At 43.9% G+C, this 12,529-nt stretch overlaps 1 protein-coding gene across 5 annotated transcripts in view; it reads right to left on the minus strand.

The window, feature by feature from the left end:
• Window positions 1-9,188: 9,188 nt before the first annotated feature.
• GPR19 (G protein-coupled receptor 19) overlaps window positions 9,189-12,529 on the minus strand; it is a 35,941-nt gene continuing 32,600 nt past the window's right edge. For 4 of the 5 annotated variants that reach the window (XM_044227966.1, XM_044227967.1, XM_044227965.1 and 1 more), the window contains 2 exons: window positions 10,851-10,982; window positions 9,189-10,520 (listed from right to left, as the gene is read on the minus strand). In XM_044227966.1, coding sequence (XP_044083901.1) covers window positions 9,251-10,498 — 1,248 coding nt within the window. In that variant the 5' untranslated portion in view covers window positions 10,499-10,520; window positions 10,851-10,982 and the 3' untranslated portion in view covers window positions 9,189-9,250. The remainder of the gene's footprint in view (window positions 10,521-10,850; window positions 10,983-12,529) is intronic. The other variant, XM_044227964.1, reaches the window with a different exon arrangement.

A 12,529-nucleotide genomic window follows, 5' to 3' on the forward strand; every position in this document is an offset into this window, starting at 1 on the left:
TTAGTAGTTAAGGTCTGGGGGAGTCAAAAGTTCTATGTGGATCTTCGTGGGGTATTGGCACCCCTGCCCCTTGCATTGTTCGAGGGTCAGCTGTATCAATAGTCGTGACTTAGAAACTGTTCAGGACAGCGGAGAGATACTCAGCCCAACTCTTGAAGTGACTAAGAGGTAAATCAGTTGACTTCTTAAAGTAAGCCCTGGGGTGCAAGTGGACAGACTTATTCCCCTAGTGAGCTGGGACAGGGCCCCCAAATACCCCTGGGCTTGGGGTTGGGCTGGAGTTGGACAGTGAACTTTGGCTTGCAGGCCATTTTTGACTCTGAGGAAAAACACATATTTGAGCAGGAGAAATGTCCTGTGGTTCAACAGAACTGATTCCATGCCTCAGTGCCCCCGTGCTGAGAAGGAAAGCAATGCCTGCTAAGCACTTTACAGCCCCAAACCCAACATGGAACCAAGTTAGCAGGCTAAAATGACAACTTGGCGTACACCGGGCAGACTTGGATAGTCCAGAACCAAACAGGCCAAAAGGCCATCCCAGGCCCACACAGTTTTGGATCGCACCACCTCAGTGGAATGAAGACCATGCCTGCCAGCACTACAAGGAAAGAAAGTATAGGATTTATGGCTAAATAAATAAATAAATAAATGTATATACAAAATTCCCCTCAAATGTCAAGCCAGGGCAGCCCTAGGCTGCAACTGTCACATAAGGAGAAGAGCATTGAAGAAGGAAGGGGGGGGGTGGAAAAGATGGCCAAGCCTTCTCCCCAAAGGAGGCCTTCACGTAGGTGTCAAAATACAAAATGAAAGCCAGCAGTGCCTCTTCCCTTGTGAGAGGAGCCCCGCGTTTTTACCACTCCAGACAGAAAAGGGAAAACCCACATGCCCTTGAGCCTTTTAGGGAGGCAGAGGAAGAAGCCTATCCAGCAGGCGTGAGTGCAGTGTCTTTAAAGCAGAACTATGCGCTCTTCCTGGCACCCAGCAGAGTGGAGAGAGCCAGAAGCAGTGAGGCAAGGGAGGCTTGAGGACAAATCGTAGCACAATGGGGCTCAGGAGATGCTGACTCACTGCCCAGCCAGACAGACTGCAAATATAACATAGGAGAAAGTCCTTTTTCAAATTTTACAAAGGGCTCATCACACAGGTCCTTTCCATTATCCCTCCATTAGGGAAATAAAATGTCTTATAGAAGACATGAAGATATTTCTGCAAAAAAGACATCCAAATGGCCAATAGACAGATGAAGAAGTGCTCAACATCACTCGGCTTCAGGGAAATGCAAATCAAAACCACTCACACCAGTCAGAATGGCTAAAATTAACAAGTCAGGAAACGACAGATGTTGGCAAGGATGTGGAGAAGGGGGAACCCCCCTACACTGTTGGTGGGAATGCAAGCTGGTGCAGCCACTCTGGAAAACAGCATGGAGATTCCTCAGAAAGTTGAAAATAGAGCTACTCTATGACCCAGCAATCGCACTACTGGATATTTACCCTAAAGATACAAATGTAGTGATCCAAAGGGGCACGTGCGCCCGAATGTTTATAACAGTAAAGTCTGCAATAGCCAAACTATGGAAAGAACCTAGATGTCCATCAACAGATGAATGGATAAAGAAGATGTGGTATATATATATATATATATATATATATATATATATATATATATATACAATGGAATACTATGCAGCCATCAAAAGAAATGAAATCTTGCCATTTGCAATGATGTGGATGGAACTAGAGGGTAATGCTAAGCGAAATAAGTCAACCAGAGAAAGACAATTATCATACGATCTCCCTGATATGAGGAATTTGAGAGGCAGGGCAGGGAGTTGTGGGGGAAAGGGAGGGGAAAATGAAACAAGATAGGATCGGGAGGGAGAAAAACTGTAAGAGACTCTTAATCTCACAAAACAAACTGAGGGTTGCTGGGGGATGGGTGGGAGGGATGGGGTGACTGGGTTATGGACACTGAGGAGGGTATGTGCTATGGAGAGTGCTGTGAAATGCCTAAGCCTGATGATCCAGACCTGTACCCCTGGGGCAAATAATATGTTATATGTTAATAAAAAAATGTCTTATAGATCATTAACCACATCATTCTGTACCTGGGGGTGACAGAACAACATCAGGCTAAAGTGTGCTCATCAGTTTGTTCCAGATATAGTGAAAATCAAGTATCTCTACAAGTGTACTAGGTACCCATGGCATTTTGAGTCAGGTGGCTATTTAGGAACATTTTTGTTGAGCAAAAAGAAGTAGGCAGCTGTGCTGGTAGATGTTTAACGACCGACTCCTAGTTGGGGGAGTTCTGTTTGCAGTGTTTAACAATTTCTGGGGTAGAAAAACTCCCACCGTGGTCGATTTAGGCAACCAACATTTTTTTTTTTTTAAAGATTTTATTTATTTATTTGACAGAGAGAGATCACAAGTAGACAGAGAGGCAGGCAGAGAGAGAGAGAGGGAAGCAGGCTCCCCGCTGAGCAGAGAGCCCGACGCGGGACTCGATCCCAGGACCCCGAGATCATGACCCGAGCCGAAGGCAGCGGCTTAACCCACTGAGCCACCCAGGCGCCCCAGCAACCAACATTTTTGAAAATTTAAAAATTGGCTCTTACAACACCTATGACCCACCTTCACACCACTGGGTAATCTGTATAGAATAAGAATAGGCAATCTGTTAGGAGCCTTTCAGGTGAGAGTAAATACCCAAGTAAAACTGGTGTAAAGAATCATGAGAGAGAAAGCTATGGGGGCTTGACAATGTCATTAAAGACATTTAAAGTCATTAAAGACAGAATGCTTCCTTCCTTCTGCTCTACCATCCTCAGTAGGTTGGCTTTTGCCCTTGGCTTATCCTCTCATAAACATCCCAAACAGTAAACTTGTTTGTCTTTTCTTTGAAAAAAAAAAAAAAAAATTAAAAAGCCATGAACCATTCTGTTAAATTTTTCTTCAAAATAAACTTAAATGTACCTTATATTATTTGTGTTCCCAAGTGTGAGTCTTTGGCTTTTCATATGTTTCTTTTGCCTTCGACTCCAATTACCAAGTAGCTGTTTTTTTTTTTTTTTAATACCTTCACTTCTGTTTCACTTGATTTCACTGAGATTCATGTGTAGTCATAGTAATAGTTCATTTATGGTTTAACTGAAAACAGACAGTTGTTACATGGCTTAGCTACACAGTTGCTTCTGACTGATCATGGCCCACAGTGACTTAGGTCCCATTTCATTGATTTTTCATATTCTGCTAGAATGAATACTTAAATTAACAAACTGATTTTTCAACCATCAGTTTTCTTTTCCAGGTAAGTGGAAACCCCAACAGAAGAGTGATGATAAAAGTCTACATTCTGAAGTATTTCGTGTCTCCTGTTTTTAGACCATTCCTTCCTAAGAAATATTTGAAGGGTGAATATTTCCCTTTGGGGGGAGTAGAGAAGTGGCTCTACCACCTACGTCCCTTCCATTCAAGTCCCTGCTTCCCATTGTTCCTTCTCCCTTGAGTCTGTAAGATCTTAGCAGAATTAAAAAAAAAAAAAAAAAAAAAAAGCTAAAGGAGGAAAACAATGCCACAATTTGAGAGTAGTATTAAAACCTGTTTCTACTGTTAACACATGGCAAAGTAACATGCAAAGTATGCAAAGTAACTTGAAAGATGGAAAAATTCATTGGGTTAGCAATGGTAAAGTAAAATAACCATAGAAAACCTTTGTTAAGGGTTTCTCATGTATTCAGTAACCCACTGAATGAGTTACATGAATTTGGGCTCATTTTATTACTACAACAATTCTAGATGTTAGGATTAGACATTTTAGACATGTTAGTCTTACGTGTCAACTTAGCTAGCTGTAGTACCTAGTTATTTCTCAAACACTAATCTAGATGTTGTTGTGAAGGTACTTTGCACTAGTTATTTCTCAAACACTAATGTAGATGTTGTTGTGAAGGTACTTTGTCGATATGATTAACATCTACGATCAACTGATTTTAAATAAAGAGTATCCTTGATAGTATGGGTGGGCCTCATCCAATCAGTTAAAGGTGTTAAGAACAAAAAAATGAGGTTTCCTAGATAAGAAATTCTGCTTTAAGACTACAGCTTCAAAGCCTGCCTGCTGGCCCATCCTATAGATTTCATAAACAACAACACCAATACCTGAGTTTCCAGCCTGCCTGCCCTATACATTTCAGGCTTGTCAGTCCCTTCAATGGCCTAAGCTACCTCCTCCTCCATATATTATCATCATCCCATTATTAGGGTTCCAGTGATCCCTCATACAGGTGGGCACTGCCATGTTCCCCATCTTAAAAATGGGGAAGCTGTGGTTTGAGAATAATTTGCTGGGTTAAACAGGGTTAAGCAGAACCTGAACTTCAACACAGAAGTTGACTTCGGAAACTTTGAAAGTGACCATCATGCTCTTTGTGGCTAAGGGAAACTTTGCTGTCTGGATATACACTGGAAGGTTGTGCCTAATTTTCACTAATGTTTATTTTTTAAAGACTTTTATCTCTTTATTTTAGAAAGAGAACAGGAGTGGGGAGGGGGTAGAGACAGAGGGACAGAGAATCTCCAGCAGACTCCCTGCTGAGTGTGGAACCCACACGGGACTCAATCCCAGGACCCTGAGATCACGACCTGAGCCAAAATCAAGAGTTGGGTGCTTAACTGACTGAGTCACCCAGGCGCCCCATAATTTTCACTCGTGTTTAAAGAGTCACTCAAGGAGAATGCATCTGCCCGGAGAATCAGAGAGCCCAGCAGTGTAAATGAATCTAGACAGATGGACAGAATATAGAACTATTCTTCTCAGCTATGGTATAGCCCATCTCTCTCCCGTACAGCTCCTCACGCCTACTCTGCTGCCCCGCTGTCTTTGGCATGTCCTCATCTTAGCACCTTCAGGGTCCCACTAGCAGAATCCAGTCTTTATTCTTTAAGAGACTCTGCTTTGGAAGACACAACAGGGAAGCAGCCTAGAGGGGATGCATTCAAAATTCCCTTAGAGGAGTTTTAATCTATATCTAGCTGCTGTGGGCAAATAGCCGGAACTACTCTATTGACTGCCTGCTGAAAACCAGATGATGTTCTCCCTATCCTGAAGCCAGATACACCCATCGCTGCAGAGCCCAGAGACTGTTGGCAGTCTTTTCCTGCAGAACCAAAATCATACATTCTTCAAATTATAGGTGACTCCTAGTCGTAGAGCCCCTAACTCAGGGTTGATGGGCAGTTTTTAAAAGCAATCTTTGAAAGAGACTTCTACAAAAGAATATAGAACTTTTGAACACAAGTGTTCAGCTAAACAAAAAAGTTCAGAATGGTCCAGATTGTAGGAAACCAAGAAATTAGAGACGGTCCGAGGGAAATGAGAGAGGCCTCAAATAAATTTAACCCAACGTCAATTTAACTGCCTCTGTACCAGAAGCATAGGAACCTTTACTTTTAGGGCAAGTCTGGATTGCACTGCTATGAAAAGGGCCATGAATTCTTGGAGCAGAATGGTACAAGAAGCAGAAATGAGAGAAAGGCCTGGGTAAGTGTGGGCAGCACAATCACCACTTTGGGGTGGGGCCTGATTTTCTAAAATGACACCATTTGTAAAAAGGGTTTCAAATACTATTTTGACTGGTGATTGCATGTCTGTAAAGAGTATTAATTATTTTGGGACTACCTCCAATGTTTAGATGCTCCGTCTTTGGAACACACTGATTGATTAGTTAATCTACAGCTGCTCCTGGTGCTCAGCAATTGTCCCTGTCTTGTTGCTAGGAGATCAAGACAGCTCCAAACCGGCCTGTGTGACAGGCATCGTGAAGAGGTGGTGGGTTCTGCCGACGAGCCACAGTGCCATCAAGTGGTCACTCTGCAAAACGGTTGGACGGAGTGGGTTTCTGTCCCCTGTTCTCTAATTAGACCACTCAGGTTGTCTCTGTTCCAGACAAATTAGCCCCTTAGCTGAACCTCAGGGAATGGTGTATTCTCTCCATCCTCTTCTGCTCACAGTGAGGGTTTTTTTTCCTTCCATAAATGAATGATGCCACAGCAAGCAGGAGGGTGAAGTTAAAAGAATGTTGGATGGGTTGGTAGACAGCATTTTAGTTTGTCCTTACTCTGACCTCTCTTGGTTGTAATTTCTTCCCCTAAACAAGGAAGGGCGTAGACAAGGTCTCTCAATTCTATCCCCAAATCCCTAATTCTTTGCTGCTTTTACATGCAGTTGTTCCAGAGCGTATCCTTGTGGCTGATCCTGGTCAAGGAGCTCCCACAGACCTTGGTGCTGTGGCTTCACGGTGAGTTTGAGCAGGTGGCAGCAAGGGTGGCGGGGGTGGCGGGAAGGGAAGGGAAGGACCATGCCCACCACCAGAAGCAAAACCCACAAACCTTCTCTGGCAAATGACTCTGCTTGCACATGTTTGATGGGAGTCCCCCTGGGTAAACCTGTCCTTCCTAAGCAAGGAATTCTGGCCCAGGGAAGCTGCTCCAGGAGTCTTGGGTAAAATCCTGTGATATAAGGTCAATGGGAAAGCCCTTCTGAGCGGGATGTGCTCACGGACTCAGAGAAGCAGCCTGGCTGGACTCGGAGTCCGGCTCAGAGTCATTCCACCTCAAAGGATGCACCCCCGTCCCCTCCTCTGATAGTCTCTGGGAGCCAGATAGAGCCAGTCTCTCGCTCTACTCTGCACTCTGCCCCCCACTACCTTTCTACAGCTGTTTGGAGGCCCCACGAATCCAGATTCATCGTGCGCCTCGTCATGGACCCAGCACGGAGACTGGGTCCTTTATCATTCTCTCCAACAACCTGCCTCCTTGTGGCTTTAACTCTTTCTTGCAAGGCAGGTATGAGTTATTGTGAATGTTGTGCTGTCCTGCTGGGACTTCTGCAGATCTTCATCAATCTGTACATGATATACAGGTTTCTCTGATTTCAGGATCAAGTGAGACAACAGGGATCCTGAATATTAAGCCAGCCTGAACAAAAATACAACGAATTACCAACATGCTAAGAGTGCAGCTGAATATGATTTGGTTGACACTTTTGTCATTATTTGGGGGATTCTATTTTTAAAAATCCTACTTTCTACAATAAGAGGTCTTATGAGACTGTGTCACTGAATTTCCACCTACTGGGGTAAACTCACAGAACATTCAAGACAGAATGGACCGCAGTACTCATCTTTTAGTTTAACCTGAGACCTAAAAATATATATCAAAATAAAATTGAGATGAATTATATTTAACTTTTTACAATCTAACTTCAAAAAATATGCCATCTAAAGGGACCAAAATAAAAGTATGCACCCCAACATGGACAAAAATACAAGGGTCTTCTTTTTTAACAGGTCTGAACCTCAGAATCCAAGAGCCAATGAAGTAACTGTCTAGCTCAGTCTGTCATTTTAGAGTGCCATCTGCTGATGTGGTAAGTGAGAAGATGAGGAGGAAAAAGAGAAGGAAGAAAAATTTGAGATGTTCTTTTTATCTCTTGAATCTGTTGACTGAAGGAAGCACCTCCACTTAAAAACATCGGCTCTGCAGACGTTTTGTACATGAGCTCTTTCATGGAGGTCGGTCCTGGCCCTGAACACCAAATCCAGTCTTGTCTCATTTCTCTGCGATTGTATCTCTGATGTTCAACACCACAAGTCCAAGAACCTATCAACTTATCCATGGCCAAAGAAAAGGTGAGGACCAGCTTGTCAAATTTTGCCTAGACTCTCCTTTTAAACTAGCCAGATTTTCTTAGACCTTCTTTAGATTTCCACCAAGGTGAAACCCAGGAGGCCTGGTGAGGCCTGGCTGGGGTTGGTCATTCACATGCTCCTTAGAGAGACTTCTGTAATGTCATGGGAAGAGTGACATACTGGCAGTTAGAGGACCCGAGTGTGTGTGTGTGACAACCAGCCCTGTCACACTCTAATGTGGGCAACTCACACAACATGGCATCATGGGTTCCTAATCTGAGAAGCCCAGATGCCAAGTGTGTCACAGAATTCTTCTGAGAGGATAAAATGAGATAGTGTTGGTAAAATCACTGAACTGGAATTATTATTTGCAGCTCTTAACTGGGATGTGAAAATGCATACAAGTCTTGTCTATAAGCCTCCTATTGTTTAAATAAGAACGTTTTAATAATGTGCTGGCCTTACATTTGAAATAACCAAAACCCGACAAGCAGAGAAGAAAACCTCGAGATAACCACAAGCAAAGAAAAGTCTGGGGTTGGCAAGGGTGTGATGATGTAACCTGGAGAGAGATGTGGGGAAAGAGGTGCTGGCTGAGGAAATGGCCTCATGTCCGAGTCTCTAGGACAGTGAAGAAGGTGCTCCTTGTTCTTGCTGTCTTTAGTGTAGGGTAGAGCTGGGCATCCAAAGACCTCTGCCTGAACTGCAGAGCCCAGAGAAGTACCACCTGTTGTTTCTCCTGTTGGCATTTTCTGGCTTTTCTAGCAAGGACACTCATTGGCTTGAGTTTAACTCAAAGAAGAGAAGTAAACATCCCAGACACAGCCTAGATGGGATACAGATTTGAGAAAAAAACATTATGACTTCAGAATTTTCAGGGCATCATCAGTTGCTTAGGTTAAGGGGGAATGGAAAAAAGAGAGAGAGAGAAAGAAAGAAAGAGAGAAATTAGGCAACTTGATTATCAATTTTCTTTCCCTAAGAATCCTGACTGAAATTCAATCACAAACTTCCCAGCAAGTTCCAACCTATTTCATCCTACGGAGTGCATTCTATAGGAGATCTAGACAGTGGTTTCTCAGAAGAAGGTAATGTAAAAATATATACAATATTAACACTACCTCAGTGTTACTTAGAGTAATGCAAGTCTCTGAAATGTGTGACACAGAAAATTCCATTCGGAACCAGAAGCCCACAGTTAAAAAATTTCAGAAGGGAGGAGAAAAAGCAGACAGAATAAAACTAAGTTGAGTCATGAATCAAAGACTGTGTGTATGGTTTATGCTTTTGGGACCTAATAAGGGTAAGTAAAAAGTAGGAAAGCATTACCTTTTTTTTATGAATGTAACTAATACAGTAAAGGGACTACTGACCATAGCTCAAGGTGAAAGCTTCCTCTAAAACAAAAAGCAGCCAAAATAAAACCACAGTTTACAAAACAAAACATTTCCCTCAGAAAGCTGATTGGGGGGAAAAAACATATAAAAAGCTCCTGTTTTTAGAGTTAAAGCTTTTTAATCTCTGGCACATAACAATAATTGAAAGAATTCTGCGAAATTACACAAAAGTATTTGGCGGATTTGAATTAATGGGCCAAGCGAGCTTTTTTTCCTTGGCTTCTCTGTCAAATGAATCATATATCGAGTCTTTGGTTATAGTTTTGGCCGTGGGAGGAATTTCTGAAATGCCAACGTAGTTTTTTTTGGCCATCCTTGAACTGGTTGTGATAGTATAGGCATTGCTTCGGTAACATTTCATTGAGGACATGCAAAAAGTCTCTTTCATTCCTCTCCTAAAGTTGGCATTATAGATGGAATACAGCATAGGTTTAGAGGCTGAAGAACTAAAGGATATCCACGTGATAGCTGTGAAAACAAGGGAACTTTTCTTCAAGTCTCGTTCGTGGGGGTGCCACAGCTGAGCCACATGGAAAGGCAACCAGGAGAGCAAAAACAACAGATTTAAAATGAGGAACATCTTGATCGTTTTCACTTTGGTCCTTGGGACAATGTTCATGGTCCTCCTCACTGTTCGGCCATCAGTGCCTATTCTCCAAATGTACTTCACAACCTTCTGGTAAAACAAGATGATGAGGACAGATGGGATCACAAAGCTCACCAAGAAATGGATGACACTATAGGCAGTTCCTTCCCAGGAGGAAGGGAAGAAATAGTTGCAGTGATTGTCCCAGCTTGAGCCAAAGAAAAAGAACACGGGGGTCACAAAGGCAGCATCGAAGACCCACGAGGCCACGATCATTTTCTTGGCCTTCTCTCTGGACACCTTGAAGCTCAGGGGGTAGACAATGGTGTAGAACCGGTCTATGCAGATGGAGAGGAGAACATAGATCTGGACGCCTGGGGTGAGGTACTGGAAATACCGCACGACCTTGCACATGACGCTGCCGAGTGTCCACCTGCCAGTGGCAAACTGCAGCAAGACGAAAGGCGTGCTGGCCACGCTGACGAGGAGGTCCGCGCATGCCATGGAGACCACAAAGTAGTTGGTGGTAGACTGAGTCCTCCTGCTCCGGTGGATGACCAGACAAACCAGGGAATTGCCGGAGACAGAAAACAACCACAGGGCCCCAAAGAAAATGCTGGCCGTGGCCACCTCGCCAGGTTTCAGCCCCAGCTCCACGTCTGTTCTGTTGCTCATCCAGCCATGCGCCTCATGGAATTCCGTCAGGTCACGGCGTGGCAGGGAGGAGGCGACCTCTGTGCAGCTGTGGTTTTGCAGGGGCACCAGCAGTGTGGGAATAACCAAGGGTGGCTTGCTGTTCTCCATTCTGGGAGCAAAAACCATACTCACTTGCTTCCTCTCAGTTCTGGGTAAGAAAAGAAGAAGGAGGCCTCCTGTTAAAATGGTGTCATGCAGAGCGACCCCCAAGCCTACCGATCTTACTGACACCGATCTTACTGACACCGATCTTACTGACACTGGTCATTCGCCAGGGAGGAGGACTTGTGCCTTGGCAGGAAAACGGGACTACTATCCAGGAACAGCTTGGGCTCCGTCTCTCTTTCATTTCAGGAGCTGTTTTAGCGGATCCCAGCTCAGGCTCTCTCTGGACTCCCCCTCTTTTGACCCTTCTTCAAATGGGGTAGAACTCGTGCCAAGCCCCACCCCTGAACATACCCATGTCGCCCTCACTCACCAGGGACCACGAAGGGTGAAGGTGCTCAGATCTGGCTCATGGCGAGGGCACCACCCCCCAAAGGAAGAGCTGCTGGAATGGGGGGTCAGTAGATGAGAAGTTTTTAAAGGTCGTGACACTGAAGCAATGTGGCTGTGAGCGGAAAACATGAGGAGATGGAAACACACAGATGTCAGCTCTGGAAATGGCTTCCGGCACTCTGTGCATACAGACTGGCTGGCTCCTGGAAGGGGCCCCATTCTTCCTTCTGCAGAGCTTCCAGTATAGAAGCATGAGGGAAGTACACAGAGCCACCGTATGTAACCCTTACAGGAGCCAGAATAGCGCCTAATTTAATGATCTCTGAAAATGGCTCACTTTTTTCCCAAAGAGGATGTGCTTCATGTTCTAATAGCTTTGCCACTTATCCATGACATATCTTGAGGCCTGTCTGCTTGTTACTGTTTCATAAGAGGACATATGGACAGGAGAACATACAAGGTGTCCTCTAAAGAATGTAACCAGGTTACTGGGAAGCTTATGGTCTCTAGATGACTAAAAGCAACCAACTATTAACTGTTAGCTTTTCAAAAGCTTATGATCCTTAGATATAGAAGAATATTATAAACCCTAGCCTTTATTTTAATTTTGGGGGGGGAGCTACTTGGTGAAGGAAAAAATTATCCTTTTACATAGGTAAAATGATTATAAACTTGTGAGCTTTTCAGTTAAAATTGGGGTGACTTGGGTCACAGTTGGATTATTAAGGTCTAACTTGGTCTGAATCTCTTAAGCAGAAAAGAGAAAAGCACAGCCCCTAAATCCAAAATAACCAGAGCAATTCCATGGGGGCTGTAGATAAGAGGACAGCATCCAGCATCAGGGCCCAGGGTCCCCCGCAGTGGGTTCCCGTGACTAGCCTCACAAAGAAACATTTCTGAAGTTTTAGAGGTGGGATTAAGGCACACGTTTTTTGGGGTTTTTTTAAGATTTCATTTTTTTTTTTAAGATTTTATTTATTTATTTGACAGAGAGAGATCACAAGTAGGCAGAGAGGCAGGCAGAGAGAGAGAGAGAGAGAGGAGGAAGCAGGCTCCCTGCTGAGCAGAGAGCCCAATGTGGGACTCGATCCCAGGACCCTGAGATCATGACCTGAGCCGAAGGCAGTGGCTTAACCCACTGAGCCACCCAGGTGCCCTCATTTTTTTTTTTTAAAGTAATCTCTACACCCAATGTGGGGCTCAAACTCACAACCCCAAGATCAAGAGTTGCATGCTCCACCCACTGACCCAGCTCCACCCACTAATGAAAGAACAGTTCTTACTGTTCTTACTGGCCTGCTTTTCCTCGAAGGACTTTTGCACTTATTTGTAGCAGGGAGAGGAGTGTTAATATATACTGTCCTCACCAAGAAACCACATTCAACGAAAATCTGGAGCTCAGGGCAGTCCCATATTATCTTCAGGGTTTTGTTCGTTTGTTTTGTCCATGAGGCAGCCCCACTTGATTTCTCAAAAGAAATGTAAGATAATTAGACATCTGACTATTAGAAGTCCTTTGAGCATGGCTGGCTGGTTGAGAGTCAGTTGTAAGAATAGCAACCATACTTTCCTTATTAAAAAAATCAGGATATGCAGCCTGAATACAGAACATGAGATCTAAAATTAGCACTGTCCTAGAAAATCTGGAATGCATGACCC

The sequence above is a fragment of the Neovison vison genome, chromosome 12 (genome assembly GCF_020171115.1).
Source record: "Neovison vison isolate M4711 chromosome 12, ASM_NN_V1, whole genome shotgun sequence".
Lineage (NCBI taxonomy): Eukaryota > Metazoa > Chordata > Mammalia > Carnivora > Mustelidae > Neogale > Neogale vison.